The 24,656-nt window shown below is 38.7% G+C and overlaps 2 protein-coding genes across 2 annotated transcripts in view; one reads left to right on the forward strand and one right to left on the reverse strand.

Annotated features, from left to right (window-relative positions):
- Positions 1-16,961, forward strand: part of LOC139740033 (valine--tRNA ligase-like) — a 70,569-nt gene extending 53,608 nt beyond the window's left edge. The window contains exons 22-24 of the mRNA XM_071650626.1: positions 2,664-2,836; positions 16,134-16,280; positions 16,887-16,961. Of these exons, the coding sequence (XP_071506727.1) occupies positions 2,664-2,836; positions 16,134-16,280; positions 16,887-16,961 (395 nt within the window). The remainder of the gene's footprint in view (positions 1-2,663; positions 2,837-16,133; positions 16,281-16,886) is intronic.
- LOC139740030 (uncharacterized) overlaps positions 1-24,656 on the reverse strand; it is a 166,165-nt gene that overhangs the window by 21,604 nt on the left and 119,905 nt on the right. The gene's annotated exons all lie outside the window — the stretch shown is intronic.

A 24,656-nucleotide genomic window follows, 5' to 3' on the forward strand; every position in this document is an offset into this window, starting at 1 on the left:
AATTGTAAGAGGTAAAAATGTCAGAGGTGATGTGTCAGAGGTAAAAATGTTATTGATTAAATGGTATTTGAATTTGTAATTACTTTTGTACAATGTATAACATATATTTACCATTATTTCCACTATAAAACATTGACAAAAAATTTGGTGTAAAATTTGATCCCAGGGATACAGTCAAGTTTAATGTAAAACATATGTTATTATGCTACCTCTCCTGAGAAGGAGGGGTGTTAAGATGCTAGAGCCTTCAATTTTTCTCTCTTTATCGCTCAAGCTATAAAATGTCCTTAATTCGTCATGCATGATTCCCATGCTGTTGGGTGACTGAAACAAAACATATCCAGGAAGCAGCCGCCCATGCTACATTACAACAAAGGGTAACCACACAATCACATTTCAGAGAAGTCTTTGCTTATGTGGATGTTTTAGTCTCTGTCACTTACCACTACTGCCATACCCAGAAAGGTGATTTCCAGTTGGTACATAGAGAAGAAAAACAAAATGACCCGGAAGTCCTTGTTTTCAATAAGGGTTGCATAAAAGTCATTTATGATGGGTACGTGGAAACCTCTGACACTAATTACCTCTGACGTTTTCAATTACCTGACATTTTTATGCTGAACAGCATTGATCCTGCCACATTCAAAAGTGCACAATTCATCTTGCATTCATTTTGTCATGTATGACTGTTGATAGAGGGACATTGTCTGTCTTTGTAGTGGGCGCAAAGCCACCCACATCATATTTATGTTGACTATGTGGGGAAAAAAGTACAGTCAAACAAACAAATTGGTAGAAACACATCCAAACAATGCTATGTTGTAAATGTTTTCATGGAATAGGAAGATTGGTTACCATGGCCGGTACCATGTTTCCAAAAGTGAGGGGGTGGGGTGGGGGGGGGGGGGGGGGGCACTTCAGACTTCTGGTACCACTTCAAGGTTTCATTAGCCAGCAAGCAAAAACACACAAAAAAGGTCATTTTTCAGCGCAAAAACAAACTAGCCTTTAGTACCACGCTCACACTTTGAGATTTCTACAATGTATCTATTTCTTTCTAGTGCCACTTATGCACTTCCAGGGTAAAAAAAAAGTGTGTGTGTGTGTGAGGGGGGGAGGGGGGAGGAGAGAGACCCAAAGCGGTGACACCTTATGTATTCCTTTGTATGGTGCAAGAAAACTGTGGGGGGGGGGGGGTGCGAGCCCCCCTCCCAGTTCCACTGGCCCTCGTTACTATGAGATGAGATAATGGTAATATGCAGACATCTCTTCCATAAGTTTGTACACAGTTTTATTCAAATGATCTTACAGTGTAGTTGATAATTCAGCAACAACCTATAATACATTGTCATCATTGCTATAGATGTTTGTTTAAACACTACCATTATTTGATGTGGGTTGATCAAGATTTTCTTTGTAATTTGAATTTCATAAATTTATGATAATGATAACAATAACAACCCAAAAGCAATATAACCTCAAAACATGTGGCCATGAAGTTGTGTACATGCACCCGTAGGTCTCAGAAAAATCTGCAAGCAAAACAAACGACATCATGCAGTATTACTACCAAATTCCATCAAACCTAATTTAGCTTTCAAAATAGTTTACTGGTATCCTCAAATTTTTGATGCTACAGGTTAGACCATGTATTATGGAAGCCATTTGAAGTAAATTCTGTCAAAGAAAACAAAATACAGGAAGTATGGCCTGCAGAACCAGACATTGATAAGGACTTCTAATCAGTGATTCCATTTTGATAAGAACTTGTCATGAGTAATTCTGTTTTAGATCATTGATTGCATATATACATGATTTAAAGGTAAAACATAATTCCTATGTCACTGCGCAACTGGTTTTTTTTTTGCTCTAGTATAGAGACATATGCTTAAAAATGTGTGAAAGAAAGCTGTGATAGCACAATTTAAGTTGGGTGATGACTGAAGTGCAAAATATTACTCCGAAAGATATGGCAGAAGTGTTGCCATCTCAAAGCATAACCCACCATGGTTGCCATGCAATGTTGTATTAATAATCTGTTACATTGACTACATATTTCGGGTAGTATCCATCGTGCAAGAGTACTGCACGCAATTCAATACTACACTGTACTGCTGGGACGTGATTTGATTATCTCTTACAAGTAACCTTCCAGTGGCGGATCAAGAGGGGGCGCACAGGGCGTGTACCCCCTCTTTATTTGTTGTTAAAACAAAAGAAATAAAAAGAAAACAATGAGTTGAAACCTGGAAGTAGCACCAGAAATATTGTTTGTGCCCCCCCCCCTTTTTACGGAATTCCTGGATCTGCCCCTGCATTCTAGCTACCCACGACTGAATGGGTAGGCCACTTCAGGAATAAAAGTTGTGTTCAACGATTTAAATAATTTTGTTACAGTTTTGACCTTGAAATACTGCAAAACAATTCATTATCCTGGCAAATCACATCTGCCAGACTAGAGCCTGTTGATATATCTTATATTGCAATTAGCATTATTCCAATGGTGGAAGATGAATTTTGAGCCCTTCTGAGAATTACATTTTAGCTTTAATTAAACAGGATGGATTTGTGAAAGTCTCTTTTACCTCTTATCTGTTGGTATACACTGTATATGTCTGTCTCTCTCTTTATCTCCTAATCTCTCTGTCTTATCTCACTATCAGTGGGTATTCTCTGCAAAGATGAGGGAGTAAGCACAACCTTGGAAATGCTGAAGGAACCACTTGCTACTCTAGTGAAGTCTCCTGCTGTGACAATTACACATGGTGAACACCCTCCCTCTGGTAGTGCTGCACTTGCTGCGGGAAACAGATGTACAGTTTACCTGCCCCTCCATGTAAGTCAAACCCCGTGATGGAGCGATGATCTAATGGAAGTGATGATTATACATTCTTGTTTGTACTCAAAATAGCATGTTATCTTGGGAATACACTCTACTGCCCAACATTACTGTTTTTATGCCTCCACCACGTAGCCGCAGGCATTATGTTTTCGGGTTGTCCGTCCGTCCGTCCGTCCGTAATCAATTTAGTGGACACCGTATCTAAAAAATTGTTAGAGGTATCCTAATGAAACTTGGCACATATATGTACGAGTGGGCGAAGTTGTGCCTATCAACTTTTGGCGCAGATGCTCAAGGTCAAAGGTTGAAAGGTCAAGGTCAAATGCTCAAAATTTCACTATTTCCCCTATATCTATGCAATGCCTGGAGGTATTTTCTTGAAACTTGGTGTATACATGAACTACCACATAAAGATTCCCAGAGAGAGCTTTGGGTCATGAGGTCAAAGGTCAAGGGTCGAAGGTCAAGTGAAAATGTTCAAATTTCATTTTTTTCTCCATATCTCACAGATATTTCAAGGTATCTTCATGGAACTTAGTATATATGCGTATACTGACTGGCAGTGATCATGTAGGGAATTTAGGGGTCATGGGTCAAAGGTCAGGGGGGTGAAAGATCAAGGTCAACTCATCAAAATATCATTATTTCTCTCTTATCTATGCAATGCCTGCAGGATTTTTTCTTGAAACTTAGTGTATGCATTTATTACCCAATACAGATTCTCTTGAAAGTTTTTTGTCCAAAGGTCCAAGGTCAAAAGGTCCAAGGTCAAGTGAAAGTGCTAGATTTCACTTCTTCTTTAAACTTATAAAAGGGTCAAAAGTTGAATACAAATCCTCAAATCCCCAAATACCTGCACTCTTAGACAGTATAGCCGTTCATCCAAATAAACCTAGTTCAAGGAAAGTGAACACTGAAAGCATTTGTGACAAACCTGTCATTTTAATATTTTGCCAGTTATGTGAAGCTGTCATTACACATTGTCAAGACATTGTGCTATAGACCTATTCGGAGAACCATGCATTAATTTGGCGGAGGCATACCAGTCGCCATAGTGACATTTCTAGTTGTTTTAAATTTGTTTTTTTTTTTTTCATTCAACTGCGTGTCATGCCATGTGTTCCTTTTTTGCATGTATTCATTCTTTGGTTTATTTATTTATTTATTTATTTATTTATCTGTTTATTCATTTATTTATTTATTTATGTATGTATTTATTTATTCATTCATTTATTTTTACATAGTACACCTGTGTTGGATGACATCCAAATATAAACATTTATTTTTCTTTTTAAATAAGGACATCGCAAACATACTTCAGATATCTTTTTATAATGTTTGTTTAAGATTCATTAATGAACCACAACTAGAGACAACCATAATTGGATGCTACACTTTGCACTTAAAGGGCAAGGCTAGTACCTGATCAGGGGGAATCAGTGCAAATGCTGGGGGATGATTGTTCCAATTCTTGTGGGATTCATTTAAGAGTACATTATATATCTATCGTTGTGTGAAAATTATCTGCTTCAGAACGGTCTCATATTCAAGTAATGTGCAGCTTTATGCCCCGTCACTGACTGGGCATGCTAACCTGGAAACATTAATCTGCACATTACTTGAATATGAGACCATTCTGAAGCAAATAATTTTCACACAACAATAGATATATAATGTACTCTTGAATGAATCCCATAAGGATTGGAACAATCATCTCCAAGCATTTCCACCGATTCCCACAGATCAGTTACTATCCTTCCCCTTTAAGTAAAAGCAGAGAATACCTAATATATGTGACCGTGCATCACAAAACGAACAAAAAGTCGCACCCCTTGATTTTACCTGAGGACTCAAAAAAGGTAAAATGGGTCAACTAAGGCAATCTTGAGTTTTTCTTATTTTTTGAAAGAGCTGTCCGTCTTCTACGTTATTCTTTAGTTTGGGATCATAACATGAATGGGAAAGTGTGTTTTCAGCAGTTTTTCTACAACCCTTTTTTTTTTGGGGGGGGGGGAGGATAGATATGTCTCAGAGTCCCCTTTTCATATCTTGAAATCCTTTACACACTCTTCACTTTCAAGTCCAATAACTTTTGAAAGGATAACTCTACTGCTTTGAAAGTTGGCATCAATCATGGTCAGAATGTGTTCACAGAACATGCTTAATTTCAGCTTAATCTGATTATATCTTCATTGTTGTTGCTCTGGTGGTTTACATCCTGTGTTTTGTCCCTTTCATTGCAAGGCTAGCACGGCTTGGTAGATATTAAGCGCTTGAATACACCCTGTACTTCAGAGCCTCATTTCTCAGTTCACACTTTTCCAGAGTGTATGCTGTCTTCTCAGTATTTAGATAGGTTAGGGGAGTCCACTTGAATTGAGTTATACATCATTTTAAAACTCAGAGTCTGCTCTTTAAGAATCTACCCTTAACTAAAAATCCATGTCTGGCGACTTTTTGTTGGTTTTGTGATTCAGGGTCTCATATAGCTAGATATAGCAAGTGAGATTAATTATTGAAGTAAATGCACTGTGTGAAGGCTTTGAGTGTAGTATTATTGTTTAGTTTTGCCAGTGAAACGATGCAGTTAGTTTCTCTGTCTTTTACTTTGTCTGTTTTTGTATACAGAATTATTGGGGTATAATGTAAAACACGATATATTCGCGGCATTAAAATTTCGCGAATTGAAGCCGACGGCCTTTTTTGCAGCATTAAATTTTGCAAATTGCCAGTGGCATCCAATGCATATTGTGCAGGCAAGAATTTTCGCGTGCAGTTTAATTTCGCGAATTTTGGCGCTCGCGAAATTCATGAAATTAAGAACATTCTTCGTTTTACAGTATTTTGTTGTTGTTCTTCTTCTGATAAAGTCTGCTTCTTTCAATAGGCTGAAGATTCTTGCAGACTATGCTATTACATTATGATAAAATTTATTTACAGAAATTTACAAGCACATAAAAATTTGAAGAAAATAACTAGCCACTGTGATCAACTGTTACTCATTACGGAATGATCCCACAGATGGCGCTGAAACACTAACACTAACTTTAACTTTTGTTTATAGTGATAGTGTTATTATGAGATAAAACTGACATGAAAGCAATTGATTTACATTTTACAGTCTGGTGTGTTGCCAGCTTCATTGATTGTGTGAGGATATTATACAGAAAACACACTTGTCCACATACTGCTATTGGAATGGGGTGGGGCAAGACAGCTTTTAGATCCCACTATTGGAATGGGACAAGACAGCTTTTAGATCTCACTGTTGGAATGGGATGGGACAAGACAGCTTTTAGATCCCACTATTGGAATGGGACAAGACAGCTTTTAGATCTCACTATTGGAATGGGATGGGACAAGACAGCTTTTAGATCCCACTATTGGAATGGGATGACAAGACAGCTTTTAGATCCCACTATTGGAATGGGACAAGACAGCTTTTAGATCTCACTATTGGAATGGGATGGGACAAGACAGCTTTTAGATCCCACTATTGGAATGGGGTGGGGCAAGACAGCTTTTAGATCCCACTATTGGAATGGGACAAGACAGCTTTTAGATCTCACTATTGGAATGGGATGGGGCAAGACAGCTTTTAGATCACACTATTGGAATGGGACAAGACAGCTTTTAGATCTCACTATTGGAATGGGATGGGACAAGACAGCTTTTAGATCTCACTATTGGAATGGGATGGGACAAGACAGCTGTTAGATCCGAATATTGGAATGGGATGGGACAAGACAGCTTTTAGATCCCACTATTGGAATGGGATGGGACAAGACAGCTTTTAGATCCCACTATTGGAATGGGGTGGGGCAAGACAGCTTTTAGATCCCACTATTGGAATGGGACAAGACAGCTTTTAGATCTCACTATTGGAATGGGATGGGACAAGACAGCTTTTAGATCCCACTATTGGAATGGGGTGGGGCAAGACAGCTTTTAGATCCCACTATTGGAATGGGACAAGACAGCTTTTAGATCTCACTATTGGAATGGGATGGGACAAGACAGCTTTTAGATCCGAATATTGGAATGGGGTGGGGCAAGACAGCTTTTAGATCCCACTATTGGAATGGGACAAGACAGCTTTTTGATCTCACTATTGGAATGGGGTGGGGCAAGACAGCTTTTAGATCTCACTATTGGAATGGGATGGGACAAGACAGCTTTTAGATCTCACTATTGGAATGGGGTGGGGCAAGACAGCTTTTAGATCTCACTATTGGAATGGGATGGGGTAAGACAGCTTTTGATCTCATTATTGGAATGGGGTGGGGCAAGACAGCTTTTAGATCTCACTATTGGAATGGGATGGGGCAAGACAGCTTTTAGATCTCACTATTGGAATGGGATGACAAGACAGCTTTTAGATCCCACTATTGGAATGGGCTGGGACAAGACAGCTTTTTGATCTCACTATTGGAATGGGATGACAAGACAGCTGTTAGATCCAACTATTGGAATGGGATGGGACAAGACAGCTTTTAGATCCCACTATTGGCATGGGACAAGACAGCTTTTAGATCTCAGTATTGGAATGGGATGGAACAAGACAGCTTTTAGATCTCAGTATTGGAATGGAATGGGACAAGACAGCTTTTAGATCTCACTATTGGAGTGGGATGGGACATGACAGCTTTTAGATCTCACTATTGGCATGGGGCAAGACAGCTTTTAGATCTCACTATTGGAATGGGATTGGACAAGACAGCTTTTAGATCCCACTATTGGAATGGAATGGGGCAAGACAGCTTTTAGATCTCACTATTGGAATGGGATGGGACAAGACAGCTTTTAGATCCCACTATTGGAATGGGATGGGGCAAGACAGCTTTTAGATCTCACTATTGGAATGGGATGACAAGACAGCTTTTAGATCCCACTATTGGAATGGGCTGGGACAAGACAGCTTTTAGATCTCACTATTGGAATGGGACAAGACAGCTTTTAGATCCCACTATTGGCATGGGACAAGACAGCTTTTAGATCTCAGTATTGGAATGGGATGGAACAAGACAGCTTTTAGATCTCAGTATTGGAATGGAATGGGACAAGACAGCTTTTAGATCTCACTATTGGAGTGGGATGGGACATGACAGCTTTTAGATCTCACTATTGGCATGGGGCAAGACAGCTTTTAGATCTCACTATTGGAATGGGATTGGACAAGACAGCTTTTAGATCCCACTATTGGAATGGAATGGGGCAAGACAGCTTTTAGATCTCACTATTGGAATGGGATGGGACAAGACAGCTTTTAGATCCCACTATTGGAATGGGATGGGACAAGACAGCTTTTAGATCCAACTATTGGAATGGGATGGGGCAAGACAGCTTTTAGATCTCACTATTGGAATGGGATGACAAGACAGCTTTTAGATCTCACTATTGGAATGGGATGGGGCAAGACAGCTTTTAGATCTCACTATTGGAATGGGATGGGACAAGACAGCTTTTAGATCTCACTATTGGAATGGGATGGGAAAAAAACAGCTTTTACATCCCACTATTGGAATGGGATGACAAGACAGCTTTTAGATCCAAGTATTGGAATGGGATGACAAGACAGCTTTTAGATCACACTATTGGAATGGGATGGGACAAGACAGCTTTTAGATCTCACTATTGGAATGGGATGGGACAAGACAGCTTTTTGATCTCACTATTGGAATGGGATGGGACAAGACAGCTTTTTGATCTCACTATTGGAATGGGATGGGGCAAGACAGCTTTTAGATCTCACTATTGGAATGGAATGGGACAAGACAGCTTTTAGATCTCACTATTGGAATGGATGAGGGCAAGGCAGCTTTTAGATCCCACTATTGGAATGGGATGGGACAAGACAGCTTTTAGATCTCACTATTGGAATGGGATGGGACAAGACAGCTTTTAGATCTCACTATTGGAATGGAATGGGACAAGACAGCTTTTAGATCTCACTATTGGAATGGGATGGGACAAGACAGCTTTTAGATCTCACTATTGGAATGGGACAAGACAGCTTTTAGATCTCACTATTGGAATGGGATGGGACAAGACAGCTTTTAGATCTCACTATTGGAATGGAATGGGACAAGACAGCTTTTAGATCTCACTATTGGAATGGGATGGGACAAGACAGCTTTTTGATCTCACTATTGGAATGGAATGGGACAAGACAGCTTTTAGATCTCACTATTGGAATGGGATGGGACAAGACAGCTTTTAGATCTCACTATTGGAATGGGATTGGACAAGACAGCTTTTAGATCCCACTATTGGAATGGAATGGGGCAAGACAGCTTTTAGATCTCACTATTGGAATGGGATGGGACAAGACAGCTTTTAGATCCCACTATTGGAATGGGATGGGACAAGACAGCTTTTAGATCCAACTATTGGAATGGGATGGGGCAAGACAGCGTTTAGATCTCACTATTGGAATGGGATGACAAGACAGCTTTTAGATCTCACTATTGGAATGGGATGGGGCAAGACAGCTTTTAGATCTCACTATTGGAATGGGATGGGACAAGACAGCTTTTAGATCTCACTATTGGAATGGGATGGGAAAAAAAACAGCTTTTACATCCCACTATTGGAATGGGATGACAAGACAGCTTTTAGATCCAAGTATTGGAAGGATGACAAGACAGCTTTTAGATCACACTATTGGAATGGGATGGGACAAGACAGCTTTTAGATCTCACTATTGGAATGGGATGGGACAAGACAGCTTTTTGATCTCACTATTGGAATGGGATGGGACAAGACAGCTTTTTGATCTCACTATTGGAATGGGATGGGGCAAGACAGCTTTTAGATCTCACTATTGGAATGGAATGGGACAAGACAGCTTTTAGATCTCACTATTGGAATGGATGAGGGCAAGGCAGCTTTTAGATCCCACTATTGGAATGGGATGGGACAAGACAGCTTTTAGATCTCACTATTGGAATGGGATGGGACAAGACAGCTTTTAGATCTCACTATTGGAATGGAATGGGACAAGACAGCTTTTAGATCTCACTATTGGAATGGGATGGGACAAGACAGCTTTTAGATCTCACTATTGGAATGGGACAAGACAGCTTTTAGATCTCACTATTGGAATGGGATGGGACAAGACAGCTTTTAGATCTCACTATTGGAATGGAATGGGACAAGACAGCTTTTAGATCTCACTATTGGAATGGGATGGGACAAGACAGCTTTTTGATCTCACTATTGGAATGGAATGGGACAAGACAGCTTTTAGATCTCACTATTGGAATGGGATGGGACAAGACAGCTTTTAGATCTCACTATTGGAATGGGACAAGACAGCTTTTAGATCTCACTATTGGAATGGGCTGGGGGGACAAGACAGCTTTTAGATCCCACTATTGGAATGGGATGGGACAAGACAGCTGTTAGGTCTCACTATTGGAATGGGATGGGGCAAGACAGCTTTTAGATCTCACTATTGGAATGGGATTGGGACAAGGCAGCTTTTAGATCTCACTATTGGAATGGAATGGGACAAGACAGCTTTTAGATCCCACTATTGGAATGGGACAAGACAGCTTTTAGATCTCACTATTGGAATGGGATGGGACAAGACAGCTTTTAGATCCCACTATTGGAATGGGATGGGACAAGACAGCTTTTAGATCTCACTATTGGAATGGGTGAGGGCAAGGCAGCTTTTAGATCTCCTTAGACAATGTAATATGTGCAGCGCCCCCTAACCTTTTCTAGTGCTACATAAAACTCCATCAATTTTTGCTTTACTTGTTGTGATCTCTATCTGAAGGATGTTTAATAATACACAAAGGCTCATTTTGGACACATTCATGAAAATGATTTGCATTTTCACCTTTAATCCCAGATTTTGGTAACAAGGATTATGATTGCATCATTTTTGTCTGGTGGCATTATTCACAGTAAACCGAATAATACAGCAGTTGCTTTTTTCTGAGCAAGAAGTGTTACATGAGACCACTGTGGCAGATTCTGTGGTCACATAGAGTGAGAACAATGCCTTTTTACTGGTGATATTGTGGTCTGTATGCTTAGGCCCGTTAGTCTCAGCTTTTAAAGGGACCGTATAGCTTTGGTTGAGATCTAATAATGATAATAATACAGGGTACCGGTACTTATAATGCATCAATTCCACCTTCTAACTTCAGGTTTCTAACTGTTTTGGTGAGATAAGGAGAATCCTCTTATTAAATGTGAAAACATATATGTCCAAGAGAAATTCAATGTTTATTTGATGAAAATTAATTTTGAAATGGCTGAGATATCCAAGACAGAGCGATCCTAATAAAAGGTGGGACCCACCTTTTATTACAATTGCTTTGTTTTACTTTGGTTTTGGATGTCTCAGCCATTCCAAAACAGATTTTCATTGAATAAACTTTTAATTCCTCTTAGAATGGTATGCTCTGTTCTATTTCATAAGTGGTTTCTTTGTATCTCGCAGAAAGTTGAAAGCCCAATCTTCATCTCCACCAATACTATACCATCCCTTTAATGTGTGTCAAAGATTACCATATTCAGACTAGATATTTCCATCATATTATGTATCATTAACCACTGACCTAATCTCTTTTGAGTTTTTCCTAGAAAATGAGTTGAAACATAGCAAATAATTTCTGACAGGTTTAGGAGCTGCATAATTAGGTTTCCTTTATCATTCTAGAGATCACCACTAAGACATGTCTGGGTGGATCTGAAAGAAGATTTGTGGCATGTTTTGTGGACCAATATCATGTTCTGCCAGATGAACTCCTGGAAGAGGAGTATTTCCTGATGATCTTGATCTAAAGATTAGAAGAGACCTGTGTCCAGGGACCAGTCTGAACATAGTGTGTTGCAATGAAACCTCATGGAGTCATTGTAGGTTAATGTGGGATGTAAATGTTATGCATTCTTACAATGTAGCTAGATCACAGGGAAGCAGACTCAAGTTTTGTGTGTACCCATTAGGGTTCATGTCTCACCCTTTTTTAAAGGTAATGGTCATGCATACCACTATCAAGTCTTTGTACAAAGATTGCAGGAAATTTATGGCATTTGTAGAACTGACAAGTAACTTGAAGGAGGCTTCCTTAGTTTAAACTCTGTGATGAAGGATACTCCGATCATTTATGCCATCTTGATATACATGTAGAAACACATTACAGAAATCATGACAACATACAAACAAGGAGTTACTACCATCAAGCTGAATGAAAAGACAGGAATATCCTTGAAGATCATTAAGTACAACATTTCGTCTCATATTTTATACATAGCACTCATTCACCATCCACTCTACCGGTCTTTTGATGAATAATTTGCCTCACCAAGTTTGATGATGAATTGATGTACAATCATTCTAATAAGATTCAGTGTATGTACAGTCTGGTGAGCCTCAGGTGTTACTTCAGGTGATAGGATGTTGTATTCACACTGGTGATGTGAAAGAAGAAAACACTCTCATTGCATCAGATATAGGGCTTTTTTTCTTTTCTTTTTTTTTAGCTCACCTGAGCTGAAGGCATAAGTGAGCTATTGTGATCACTCATCACTCAGCGTCCGGTGTCTCTCGTCCATGGTGCCTAAACTTTTTACATTTTCATCTTCTTCTTGAAAACCACATGATTATGGATTTTCACCAAACTTGGCAGGTAGCTAATAATGGCCACCATGCTCCCCATGGAGGCCCAAGAACCAGAAGTATTAGAGCTCAGTTAATGCTATGATGACTGTAATTTCAAGTTTGTTCATCCCCCCCCCCCCCCCAGCCCTGGTGTGGGATCCAAATTGAGGATAATCTTCACATTTACAACTTCTCCTTGAAAATGCATGGTCAGATTTTAACCAAATTTAGCAGGGATTACCACAACCAGGGCTATAGAATATGTACCTGTGCTATGGGCATCATTCCCCACCTGATTTGGGGGTGGGGGGGGGGGGGGGGGGGGGGGGACCGACACATTTTCTTCTTCTTCTTGAAAACATTCGGCCAAATTTGTCATCAAACCCAGTATGTTATCACAAGGGTGAAATTGATATTACAAGGACCCCAGAACCTCCTTGTTTAGAACTGTAAATACTCTTTACATTAATGAGTGCACTTTCACGGTTTAATATTCGTAGCAGCTCCAAGGATTAAGCGAGATCGAGGGGGGGGGGGGGGGGCAGTTTTTTCATTTATTTTTTGTTTGTTTTCTTAACCCGTTGAGGATGACTCTCGATTATACTCGGGCAGGTGTCAGTGGAAAATGCATGTTGTAGCAAAATAAAACCGTCCTCAATGGGTTAAACTGCGGAGTCAAACCTTTTGTTAGATTACAATGTAATTGACAGGTACATTGCGGTAGAATATGCAGATGGACACCATGCCCCCATAGAAGCTCTAAAAGCTGCCTCCCCCACCCCCCCCCCCCCCCAAGTTCGCAATGTTCTCAGGTAGGAGTTTGCAAGAATGTGTGGAAGGTGAACTTTTGATGCTCAGGTGAGCGTGAGACCCTGCGGGTCTCTTGGTTATGTTGACATCAATTTGAAGATAAACCGAAAAACTAATAATTGAACGGATGTTAATGTCATCATTCTGAGCATCAAGGTTAGCAGTGCATCCTGGGTCAGTCGCCATGGTGACTGTCAGGTGGGAGGGGAAATAAGATTGATGTCAAGGATGTTTTGGTCCAATTCTACAACTAGCTTGTATCCAAATTTAGATCTGTTTGTTCTAAACTATTTGCCATCTAGGATCGAATCTAAATCTGTGAAGTACATGGAGGAGGTTTTTTTTTTTTTGTATTTTGTTTTGAACAATGAAAAATATTGTTGAAGGGTAGACTGCCTCTAGATTGGCAAGGTCCCAATGCCTTAGGAAGTTTGTTTCTCTAGATATCCCTGACATCTTGAAATGCATTTAAAGACCTTTTTCACTGTTTTGGTTTTCAGGAATGTTTTCATACTCTACATACATGTATAATGACATTTGATGATTTCTTCTGAATGCAGTGAATTCAGAGAGACTGGAAGTTACTCCTAACCTTGCCAGTGTTTTCATGGTTTATGTTTTCATGGACAATTTGATTGGGTATTCACTCAATTGATGAGATGCTATAGAAGATACACTGATAAGGACAAAATGAAACAATTTGCTGGAAAATGGGAAACTCTTGGTTTGCTTGTGAATCAAGGGTCAAGGGTTAGTTAACACCATTTTTAGCTCACCAAAGCTTGATTTTAAGTGAGCCATTTTCATCACTCTGTGTTTATGGTATGCCAGCTTTTACCATTTTTCATCTTCAAACTCTGTGATCAATATTTTTAACATACTTGGCAAGGATAGAGATACAAAGTTGATTAAGTGATACAAACTTCATAGGTGGTCTGCTCTTGGAGCCCAGGGGCAAGGCCCTAAGGACCGAAACTATTACATTGATTTCAAACACGCCCAGATCTAGGAGAAGTACAGTGAAGTGATGTTGAATAGAAATGCTTTCAGAGGTAAAAAATAGAAGTGGTTCATGACAGTGGGAACTGTGGCCCAATATGGGCTGGAAGGGGTTAATTTGTACATAAATTAGAATTACAGATCATTTACAGCTAACATTGCATAACATTAGGATGATTCAGTACTAACATAACAGAAAGGTCCCGTCTTAGGAGGATAAAAAATGTAATTTCAGTGATTTGTGAATGTCTCAACTGGTAACAGTAATAGTTCTTATGGCTTCTGGAAAGGTACATGGTATATTTGCATTTTGTCATGAGAAAACAAGAGAGCTTTGGTTGCCTTTGATTGCAATCTTTCCACCAACCGTACTAAAAAGGTGTTTTTTTTTTTGTAATGATGTATGTTGTGGTGACTTTGGAAAAATGCCTTGCAATCTGACAAATGGAGGCAATATATTTAATTTTTTGGCACTGTTTTGGTGCCATGTACTACAATAACATCCTTGATTCAGTGTAGGAAAGGAAGTCATGGTCTGTTGTCACGTAAGGAGGAAATTTGAGATACAGTGACATTGAATGTCTCTTCATACCTAATCCTTTATGAACAAAGTTAATATGTTATCTCATCAAATTTGGTCAGGAAGCAATTTATGTTTTATATCAGATATCAGATGTTTTAACCCGTTGAGATTGAGTCCCGAGTATACTTAGGCAGGTGTCTATGGGAAATGCGTGTCATATCAAAATCAGTTTATCCTTAATGGGTTAAATGTACACCATTTTAATAGTAAATGACATTTATAGATATTACTTAATACGGATATTTCTGAATGCATTGATACACAACTGAAAAGTTGAATTAGAATACAGAATCATCATAATTATGAACATCGTGGAGTGTAAACATAAAAGAGAACAAAATATTATTGATGGAATACTTGAATATTGATCATCTATTTAGACTTGTCTTCACCTTGAACCTTTCACATGTGAAAGGGGATTTTGTTCCACAGAAATTGAGCAATGACAAAAAATGCCCTATCACTGAAATGGTTACAAGTGCGAGGACCCAAAGTGGTTAAAGGTGTGAGGACCATATAATTGCAGAGTAGAGGGAAAACAGAGAGACAGGGATGAAGTGGTGGAGTGGAGAGAAATCTATTGAGACCTGATAGCCAACATTATTATGTAGCGGGGTATCTTATAAATTCTAAGAAGGACTTAAAAGTTGAGATGTTAATGTATGGGGACCCAATATAACTCACAATAAAGGAAATGTTTTTTTTTTTTCTAAACAGAAGGGAAACATGCAAGTATAACCAACCCTTCTTGCCCCTTATGACTTTTTGCAATGTCTTTAGGCTGTAGTGGTGTAAAACTACAGTGTACTCTTTGTCTGTCTAGGTGAATTAGTGTAAAAGGCTCTCTCTCTTTTATTGCTTACTGGTAAAAAATGATTTTGTCCCATCTGAGGTGTAGATATTACAGTGGGATACTGTATCTTGCCATGATGTTGAACACAAACTGTCAATTCAAGTACACTTGTCTCTTTGTCTTACAGCATTCAACAGAAAATCATGATTATGTTTCTGATTTTTCTCTCAGATTAAATTGGAATTATTTTACATGTGTGTGACTATCACACACTGTCTGACCTATCTGTATACCTGTTTGCAATGTTTGGTAAAGATGAGCTTCTTTAATTTGTGTAGGTGCGTTCACTCCTAGACATGTACACCATCAATATAAGTCAATCTTCAAGGCAAACTGGTATCAAATGTAAATGCATTCATTCTGAGATCACTTTGCATTACTCAAAAAATCTCTTGGAGCTTTAACAGTGGTTTCATGTTTCATGTAGGATACAGCTGACAAGACTACCAGAGAAAGGCTAGAGGCTCGCTGCAGGAAAGCCCAAATACATCTGGCAAAACTGCAGGCAACGATGGCTGTGCCAAACTATAACCACAAGGTACCAGAGACAGTTAAACAGTCACATCAAACCAAGGTTAGTACATTGTATTAGAACTGTCAGTCTATTGTAGATGGCAATGAAGAGATTAAATGCAAGGACCGATTTATCAATTTTTATTAACTTGTGATATTTGTGATTGAAGCTGCTGAAAATCTTATAAAATAGTTTGAATACTGTAAAACACAATATTTTTGTGGCATGAAATTTTTGCGAGTTGCCTCTAACATTCAATGCATATAGTGTAGACAAGAACTTTCATATCCATTTTAATTTTGCAATTCTTGGCTCTCGCGAAATTTGCAAAATTGAAATGCATGCTAACATTCCTCGTTTCACAGTATAAAGTAATGATTTAAAAATCTTTTAAAATGGCATGCATCCATTTTTGCATTCAAACTCTTTAAACATAGGTAGAGCGTGTTTGTGTGTGTTCTTCTCACATACTGATTTCATAGAGATGAGAGCAATAATCATATGTTCTGTGAAACTCATCCCAAGCCCACCTGTGTCCCCATCCAGGTTTCTTAGTATCGATGAAATCCCAAGTGGAGCAGCCTAGCATGCTATACAAATTAAATCTGTGTCATTGTCATTGCCACATTCTTTTTCTACCATATCTTTGTCCTCTCTGTGATACAGGTGGAAGAACTTGAGGCAGAAATCAGCTCCCTGGAGGATCTCCTCTCATCCTTCACACAGGCTTCCTCATCCTGACGTCACTTTCCCCTCAGCACTAGTCTTGGTCTCAGACCTGTCTCTATCTATTCTCACAAAGCAAACTAGGGAGAGTTTGATGTGCCCCTCCTTTACCACCAACCTCTCATAGCTTCTGCTTGCCAGCAAGTCAACATTCTTAGCTCAACAGATATCTTTATACCAGATCTTGTCAGCTATTGTATTATGTTCGGTGTGTGATCAATTAAAGGGTCTACAAGGTGTGTAATGACAACATTAAGAACTGATAATTCATGGCCAAAATCAGATCAGGGCATTATTGATGGTTACATGCCTTCCTTTTATCCCATCCCATTATTTTTAATCTATATCGGTAGCCATCAAACATTCTTTGATGATTGTCTTCTTCTTAGAGACACCTCTTTAAATAGCACATAGCTGTACCTGAGAGTTAGACTGACAGGATGCCAGAAGTCAAATGTTTTTAATGATTTCTAGTGTCACTCTGATGAAACATTGTTGAGATTTTAGCTGACTTTACATGTTTGTATTTCATGCCTGTAATAAGTGTGTGTACAGGGAAAACGTGTGTAATCTCCAGAGCTTCTCCTTGCTTAACCCATTGAGGACAAGTCCCAAGTAAACTCAGGCAGGGGTCTATGGGAAATGCATGTTGTAGTAAAATCAGCCCGTCCTCAATGGGTTAAAGCTGCATGTACACCATGTTCCCAACTGTCACGACAACCCCGTTTGCATGAGATGTAGTGTGCCATGGGTAGATTCTCCTGTCCCCCCCCCCCCCATCTTCGTCATCTTCGTATTCTAGTCTTGTTCATTCCACTTCTCGTCCCAGTGAACATATAGCTATCAAACGCTGTTCTGAGGACATCTGGTCAGGCTAGACTGTCAATATTTTTTGTCTCGTCTAGCTACAGACGGCCTCCAAGTTTTGTTTCAGCCTATTACATGCTGTCACATTCTGTTGCATTCACTCCATTTTATTGTTGCATATGAAATTCCTCATTAGCACTGGGACTGGCAATTATTTTGAGTGTCTAAAAATCTGACATAGCATCCATGGCAATCTGAGCCTGTTGCGTTTGCCTATCCCGTCTCGAGGTGTTGTTTCATGTTCATCCCGTTTTGTCCTCGGTGGCCTGAATCATGCCTGCCGTGGCTGCCGGGAACATGGGGTAAACGCAGCATTAAGTCATGCATCTTTTAAATGCCTTGGCAAAATGTGGATGGTAGCCCTAAAGGATCTGTGTTCAAATCGTTATGATTTCTTCATTATTGGCATACACTCAACAACTTCCCCATGCTATCCTGTGGGGGGCAAGGGATTTAATATGACAACATTTGCTATAATAGACGGGCAGTTTGATTCAGGGACACAAATAATTTTCAATTGGATAAAAATCAAAGTGACTGTGTTTATAATGAATGCATTAAGAAATTGTCAATATTGTGTCAATGATTCTACATGTGTTATTAAAAATCACATGAACAGAATAGACAATACAATTTAACCACTGATTACCAATAAGTGTAGACTTTTTTTCAACTTTATTTCCAAATAATTGAGATTGATGTACACATGTTATAAATAATGAAGACAAGAATGTTGTCCATTATCTCTTTGCTACAATTATTCTGTCCAGATGATCTTTTACCATGCAACATTGTCAAATTGGCAACAAACCACTTGTAGCTTCCCATTTATTAGTGCAATGTCAACACAAATATCCTTTTTTCTTTATTTCTTTTTTTTGCTGCCAGTAATCAAAAAATTGTTCTAATAGCCTAGATAAGTGCCTAGAAGGCTGATTCTGGACCACTAAAGGAGGTTATCAGAGAGATTAGACACAAGAAAGACCCTCTTCCATGGCTTTTAAAGTCTGAAAGAAGGACTTGATGATGAATTTGAATTGCCTAGAATTTACTTTAAATATCTTTCTGGAATCTTACTAGGCATATATAGCAGGGCTCGACACTAATGGTGGCCCGGGGCCACCAAAAATGAAAGTCGGGCTACCAAATTTTAAAAAAGGGCAAATTTGGTGGCCCGCCTCGGGCGACCAAAATTTTGGGAAAAGTATGTCAATAAATTTGTAACTTTTTGCGCCGGAAATGCATAAATGCATGCAGTGAGTGTGTGCAAACGTAGTAACTTTGTCTTTGTGTTTTGAGAAATAGAAATATGTTTTTCTAGCTTCTTGATTATTTGCATGTAAGCTAATGTCATTTATTTATGTTTAGATGTTGCAACCCATGTGCCTGTTAATGAATATTTATACTTAGTCTTCAACATTCAGCTGTTAAATTTGTTTAAAGGATGGATGAAAAGGACTGAATGAGTGCCTGAGAGTGAGTGTTGCGAGATTGTTGAGGTTTATTTATGAGTAGACATGTCCAGCTTCCAATTCTTACTATGATAAAACTTAAATATTTGACTCATTAAAAAAAAAAGGACTTTTAATGTTTCTTATTGTTTTTTTCGGGCCACCAAAAATCTGAAATTGATGATTTTGGTGGCCCCATCGGGCCACCAAAAAAACCCGTTTAGTGTGGAGCCCTGTATATAGGGTGATGTGCATTAGCTTCAAAGCAACTATGTACACCGTTGCATATTATGTCATGTGGTGTCACATGAAAATCTGAACAAAGTTTTAGAGTGCCACCTGTTACAGAATCCGAAGGCTATTAGTATGATGCATAAGTTGTTTGGGAACTAGAAGAGGAAAACAAGCCTCAAAAGAAATACATGTTCTTTTTGTTGTTGTTGCTGTTGTTATTGTTGAGGTTTGTGTGTGTGTGTGTGTATGTGTGAGGGTGCGTGCGTGTGTGTGTGTGTGAGGATGCATGTGTGTGTGTGTTGTGTTTTGTTTGTTTTGTTTTTTGTTTCAATTTTGCGCTTTTTTGTGGGAGAAGTATTTTGGATGCTGATATATTGGGCTGTGATTCATGTGTAAGAGTGAGGAGAGAAAGCCATTGATAATGGTCATGTCTAATAGAACATAAACTGACCAGTTTACTTCTTGTAAGATTTCATACTCACAGCAAGCAGAAATTAAACAGTGTATCATCCATGTCTAGCTATTGTATGTATTTGTATGCAAAAATTCTACTCTGTATGTCAGTGTATGGTGACAGAATGATGTACACAACTTCATTTATTAAAGTCATGCAGTCTGTGGAAATGAGAAAAAGCCCTGAATCTGTGTCTTTTCCTCACTAACACCTACTCACATAAACATGAATTATTTATGTATCTGTATATGCACTCTGTATTTGGATGTGAGATGGACATACATAGTGTACAGTGTGTGGACTAAGGTACATTATTCATTAAACACCTTAGTTATATGATATGTAATAAAGGCTATTTACACAGACTTTAAGTAATATTTTATTTCCCAACATTTTATTCGAAACAAATCCTGTTTAATACAGTTCTCAATAAATGCAAAATGCTATTTTAAAGTAAATATCTCTTAATTTCTGTTCCAAATGCTGACTGTCTTGATTATTCATCATGATTTTACCATTTTTTATATCAGTACTTACAATCTATAACAGTATGTTCAGATACACTCGCATACAATTTCATTTGTAAAATGAATTTGTAGTCACAGATAAAAAGTAATGTAGGCCCTACACCGTATATTACACAGATTGTATCAGACCCGACGAAAGTGTCATAGCGAAGTCGCTTTATAGAGACACCTGTTCGTTAGCCACTGCCGTCTGCCCAACGTGATCAACGCGTGATTCACCACAGAACCCGCCCCTTGGAGCCAGGCATTGTATTGGAGGGAGTTCCCCCGACTGAACGGGGTCCCTAGCTCTCTCTGATCGCCCGTCCCCCTATAGGAACTCATTTATTTAGATTTGAAGATAAAAGATTGAGTGTCAAATAGAAGACCTAATGCATGCGCCAAGCCTTTTAATAAAAAACAGTCAAACTGTGGTACATTATATCTCGAAAGTATTTTCCCCAGCTCAGTACGACAGCGTGTGGCAGATATCACCATGAAAACCTTGCGATTATACTTCCTAATTGATTTTGATTATAAGCGTGAAAGACTAGTGTGATTTATGTGTAAAGCTTTATTCTAAGTCTGGGTATTAAGAGTAGGTCTGTGAAATTATGAAATATTATCGCAGCATTGATCTCTCTTTTCGTGGTAACAATATTATACATATACAGGCCTTTTTACGACATGTACTACTAACATTTCATGTGGCCTCCGTAGTGCCTCCATGTGTAACTTTTAAAGTAGATTGAATTGTGCCACTCGACAGCTATGAAATTTTGTCCCGAGTTACGTAACTGTAACTTCGTAATAAGACGGTTGGCTGTGGCCTGCACGTGCCTATCCGCATGTGAAACTTGCCTAATCGAAAATTCTGTCTTCTGTATTTCAGTCACGTGAGCACGGGAGTACAGTTGTTGTTGTTGTTCTCTTTATCCATTTCAATATTCTGGCATTCGGAAGACGCCGATTAAAAAACAACAACAACCTTTTCTGTGAACTTCGCCACTTTGTGTTTCTACTTTTGCTCTCCTAGACCGCTAAGTACTTTTTTTTCACGCTGGAATGGTTTTGTAAGACGAAAATCTTTTAGAGGTATGCGGTCTTTTTTTCTCTATTATTATAGATGTGGTGTACATCTCTTCGTACAAATAACCGCCTACGTGTCAAGGTATTTCATTCAGTGAGATACAGAATACACCGCTCAGTCATTTGAACGTCATCAGACCATTTAATCTCAAACCACATTCCTTAAGCCTATATCATTTCTCTAGCCTCCACGATGTGAGCATAGCATGAGCCGTCTCTTGGACGATGTGCTAAAAGTTTGTTACCATTTATTATCTAAGCATTAATTCTTGGTGAATCTCAAAGTGAAACGTCAATGTTTTTGCAGCGTTTCTCAGCATTTCTGTAACAAAATCAAACGAGATGATATCTGAAGGTATAGGCCTATGTTTAAACACGATGGGCACTAAGATTCGCACGCATCAAAGTAATATCTACACGAATATAGTTTAAGATAATTTCGTCCATATCACATCGTGTATAAAAGTGCCATACATCGTATACGACCTTTGATACTGTCATGTGAAATTTGAGCTAGTGGGCTGTTTATTCTTTTTTTTTCTGCTCAGTGACATTGTATTTCCAACAAATCTTGATATACGTAAGTATAGATAGCACTGCGATCTATTTGAACTTTGGGGGAAACATCTCTAGAAGCAAAAAACAAAAAACAAAAACAAAACAAAAAACAAAACAAAACAAACAAACAAACAAAAACAAAACAGCTTGTGACGAGTGTGCCCTTAACGTAAGTAAATTTAGATAGGCCTATAACACTATGCAGGAAAAGAGAGAGAGATAGAGACGAAGACGGGATAGTGGAAAGGAAAAGTTCAATCTGAGATCAGGGGCTGAACAGACATAAGGTGGACCGATGAAAGTGAACAACAGACTGTCATACAAAAAGACGGTTCATGCATTTCCGTCTGCATCCGTTCTCCGGGTTTGGCCAGCAAACACGGAAGAGATGCCCACATCTCAAGGCCGACTTACTCTTGCTATGTAGATCAGGTCTCATATACATGGCGGGTCTCCCTGAATGATGCTGAAATCGACAACTAAAAAAAATCCTCTCTTTTTCAAAATAAGTAATATGGTTTGAACGCAAACCTTTAATTTCACCTCCGTTTACATGTAGATTCCGTTGACCGTCTTTAAAGGGATAGTACAGTTTTGGTGGATATGGGAATTGGGCTTGTAACTTTTTGCGAGATACCAAGAAAACACTTATGATATAGTACAGAACATACCATTTTAAGAGGAATTCAAAGTTTATTTGACAAAAATCGGGTTCGGAATGACTGAAACATCCAAAAACAAAGTAAAGCAAAGCAATCATGATAAAGTGTGGGTCCCACACTTTATTAGAATTGCTCTTTTTTGATACCTCAGCCATTTCAAAACCAATTTTCATGAAATAAACGTTGAATTCCTCATAGAACTACATGCTCTTTCACATTATATAAGAGGTTTCTCATTATCTCACCAAAAATTGTTAGAATCCTGAAATTAGGTCTCAAACATAACTGTACGATCCCTTTAAATATGTTTTGAAGTCACGTACTCACACTAAAAGGCTGGGAAGGGGGATGTATAAGGAACAAACCGAGCATTTCAGTTGGATTCAATTTACTCAATATACTTCATATTACCCGCGAGGTGTTTGAATACATTGCATGTTTGAAAGATGAAGTCCATCTACCGACCCGGGGACAATACACAGCTCATCTAATACAACTTTGGCAGTTAGGTCTAGGAATGATAAAGTAATTCTGTTGGTTCAATTTTTCAATTCAGTTCAATTCAATGGTTTATTTATTTCCATCAACATGATAAAAAAAAGAAAACATGATACAAAGTGGAACATGAATTTTGACTTTCATCCAGTTGGTTGTGGAATGGAGGCTGATAAGTTTATCCTATTATTTCCACAAATATCAGTCTTAAGATGGTGGTTGGAACTAAGATTCCATCGATTGGATTTCAATTTCTTTGCATGATGCAAAATCAAAGTATGACCACATGGTACATATCAATGACATTACACAAGAAATACGTTCAGCCATTCGACATAGGCCCTCATTTGGTGTAGAGTACATATTCCGTGTGTGACATAAGAAACTAAAGCATTTTAGTGAGAAGGTGTGTAATTAAATGTTCGTTTCGCACTATACACTACACAATCAATAGCAACTCCTCTTCACCAATCGTAATTAGAGGGAAAGAAACATCAGACACGCAAGTTGTAAATGGCAAATTGGATTTATTGTGGGAGAAGTTGGTCCGAGTTTCACTTGAGCGAGTAGTTATGACATATCAATGTGGACAGTCAGTATATCTATCTACAGTGTATACGGTATGAGGCTATCTAAGACAAGGGAGTGCTTTTGTCAGTCGGAACAGAGAAAAAGTCGTAAGACTTTCTGAGCATTTCAAACTGAGTGTTTAATGAGGAGAAAGTGAAAGAGTGAAGAGTGAAAGAGAGAGAGAAGAATGGATAGGAGATGGAAACAATAAAAAAGTTGAGATGCTACAATATCGTGTGATAACAGAGCTTGATTCAAACCAAAATAATATCATCTGTAAAACTTTTGACTACCACGGACCCAAGTTATTTTCTCGATGAGACTCACTGGCGCCACGAAGGGGTTATTCACACCTGTCAGTATTTTTTTTTTTATTCCTGGGGTCAGGTAAAGAGGGTAAAACAAAGGATTTCAAGGTCGACATACCACGTTCACGGCAAATGTGTGAAAATGGCTAAATCACCAGTCATTCCACTAAATCTTATCTCAGGTCCTTGATGACACCAACGTGCTGCTGACAACAAAGAGGTTATGGTGAGATCGCATGAAAGTCAGGGCCTTTAAGTTAGTATGACGTCGGTCATTAACCTTATCTGGTCAAGCCGTAAACGTCACTTGTCAGAACGATGACCATGCTCAGATAATACGTGTCTATTCCACTGGACAAAACCATGCTTCCTTTGTCACTTTAACAGAATTAATATGTTCAAGAAAAGAACTGAATGACTCCGTTCTGAATGACTAATCTTATTTTATTTGATTTAGTCTAATTTAATCTGTCATTAAAAAAAGTTTGAATATCATTGTGTTGTAGTGAGGACATG

The sequence above is a fragment of the Diadema antillarum genome, unplaced genomic scaffold (assembly GCF_040938485.1).
Source record: "Diadema antillarum isolate AM-2024a unplaced genomic scaffold, OU_Dant_1.0 seq00000827_RagTag, whole genome shotgun sequence".
Lineage (NCBI taxonomy): Eukaryota > Metazoa > Echinodermata > Echinoidea > Diadematoida > Diadematidae > Diadema > Diadema antillarum.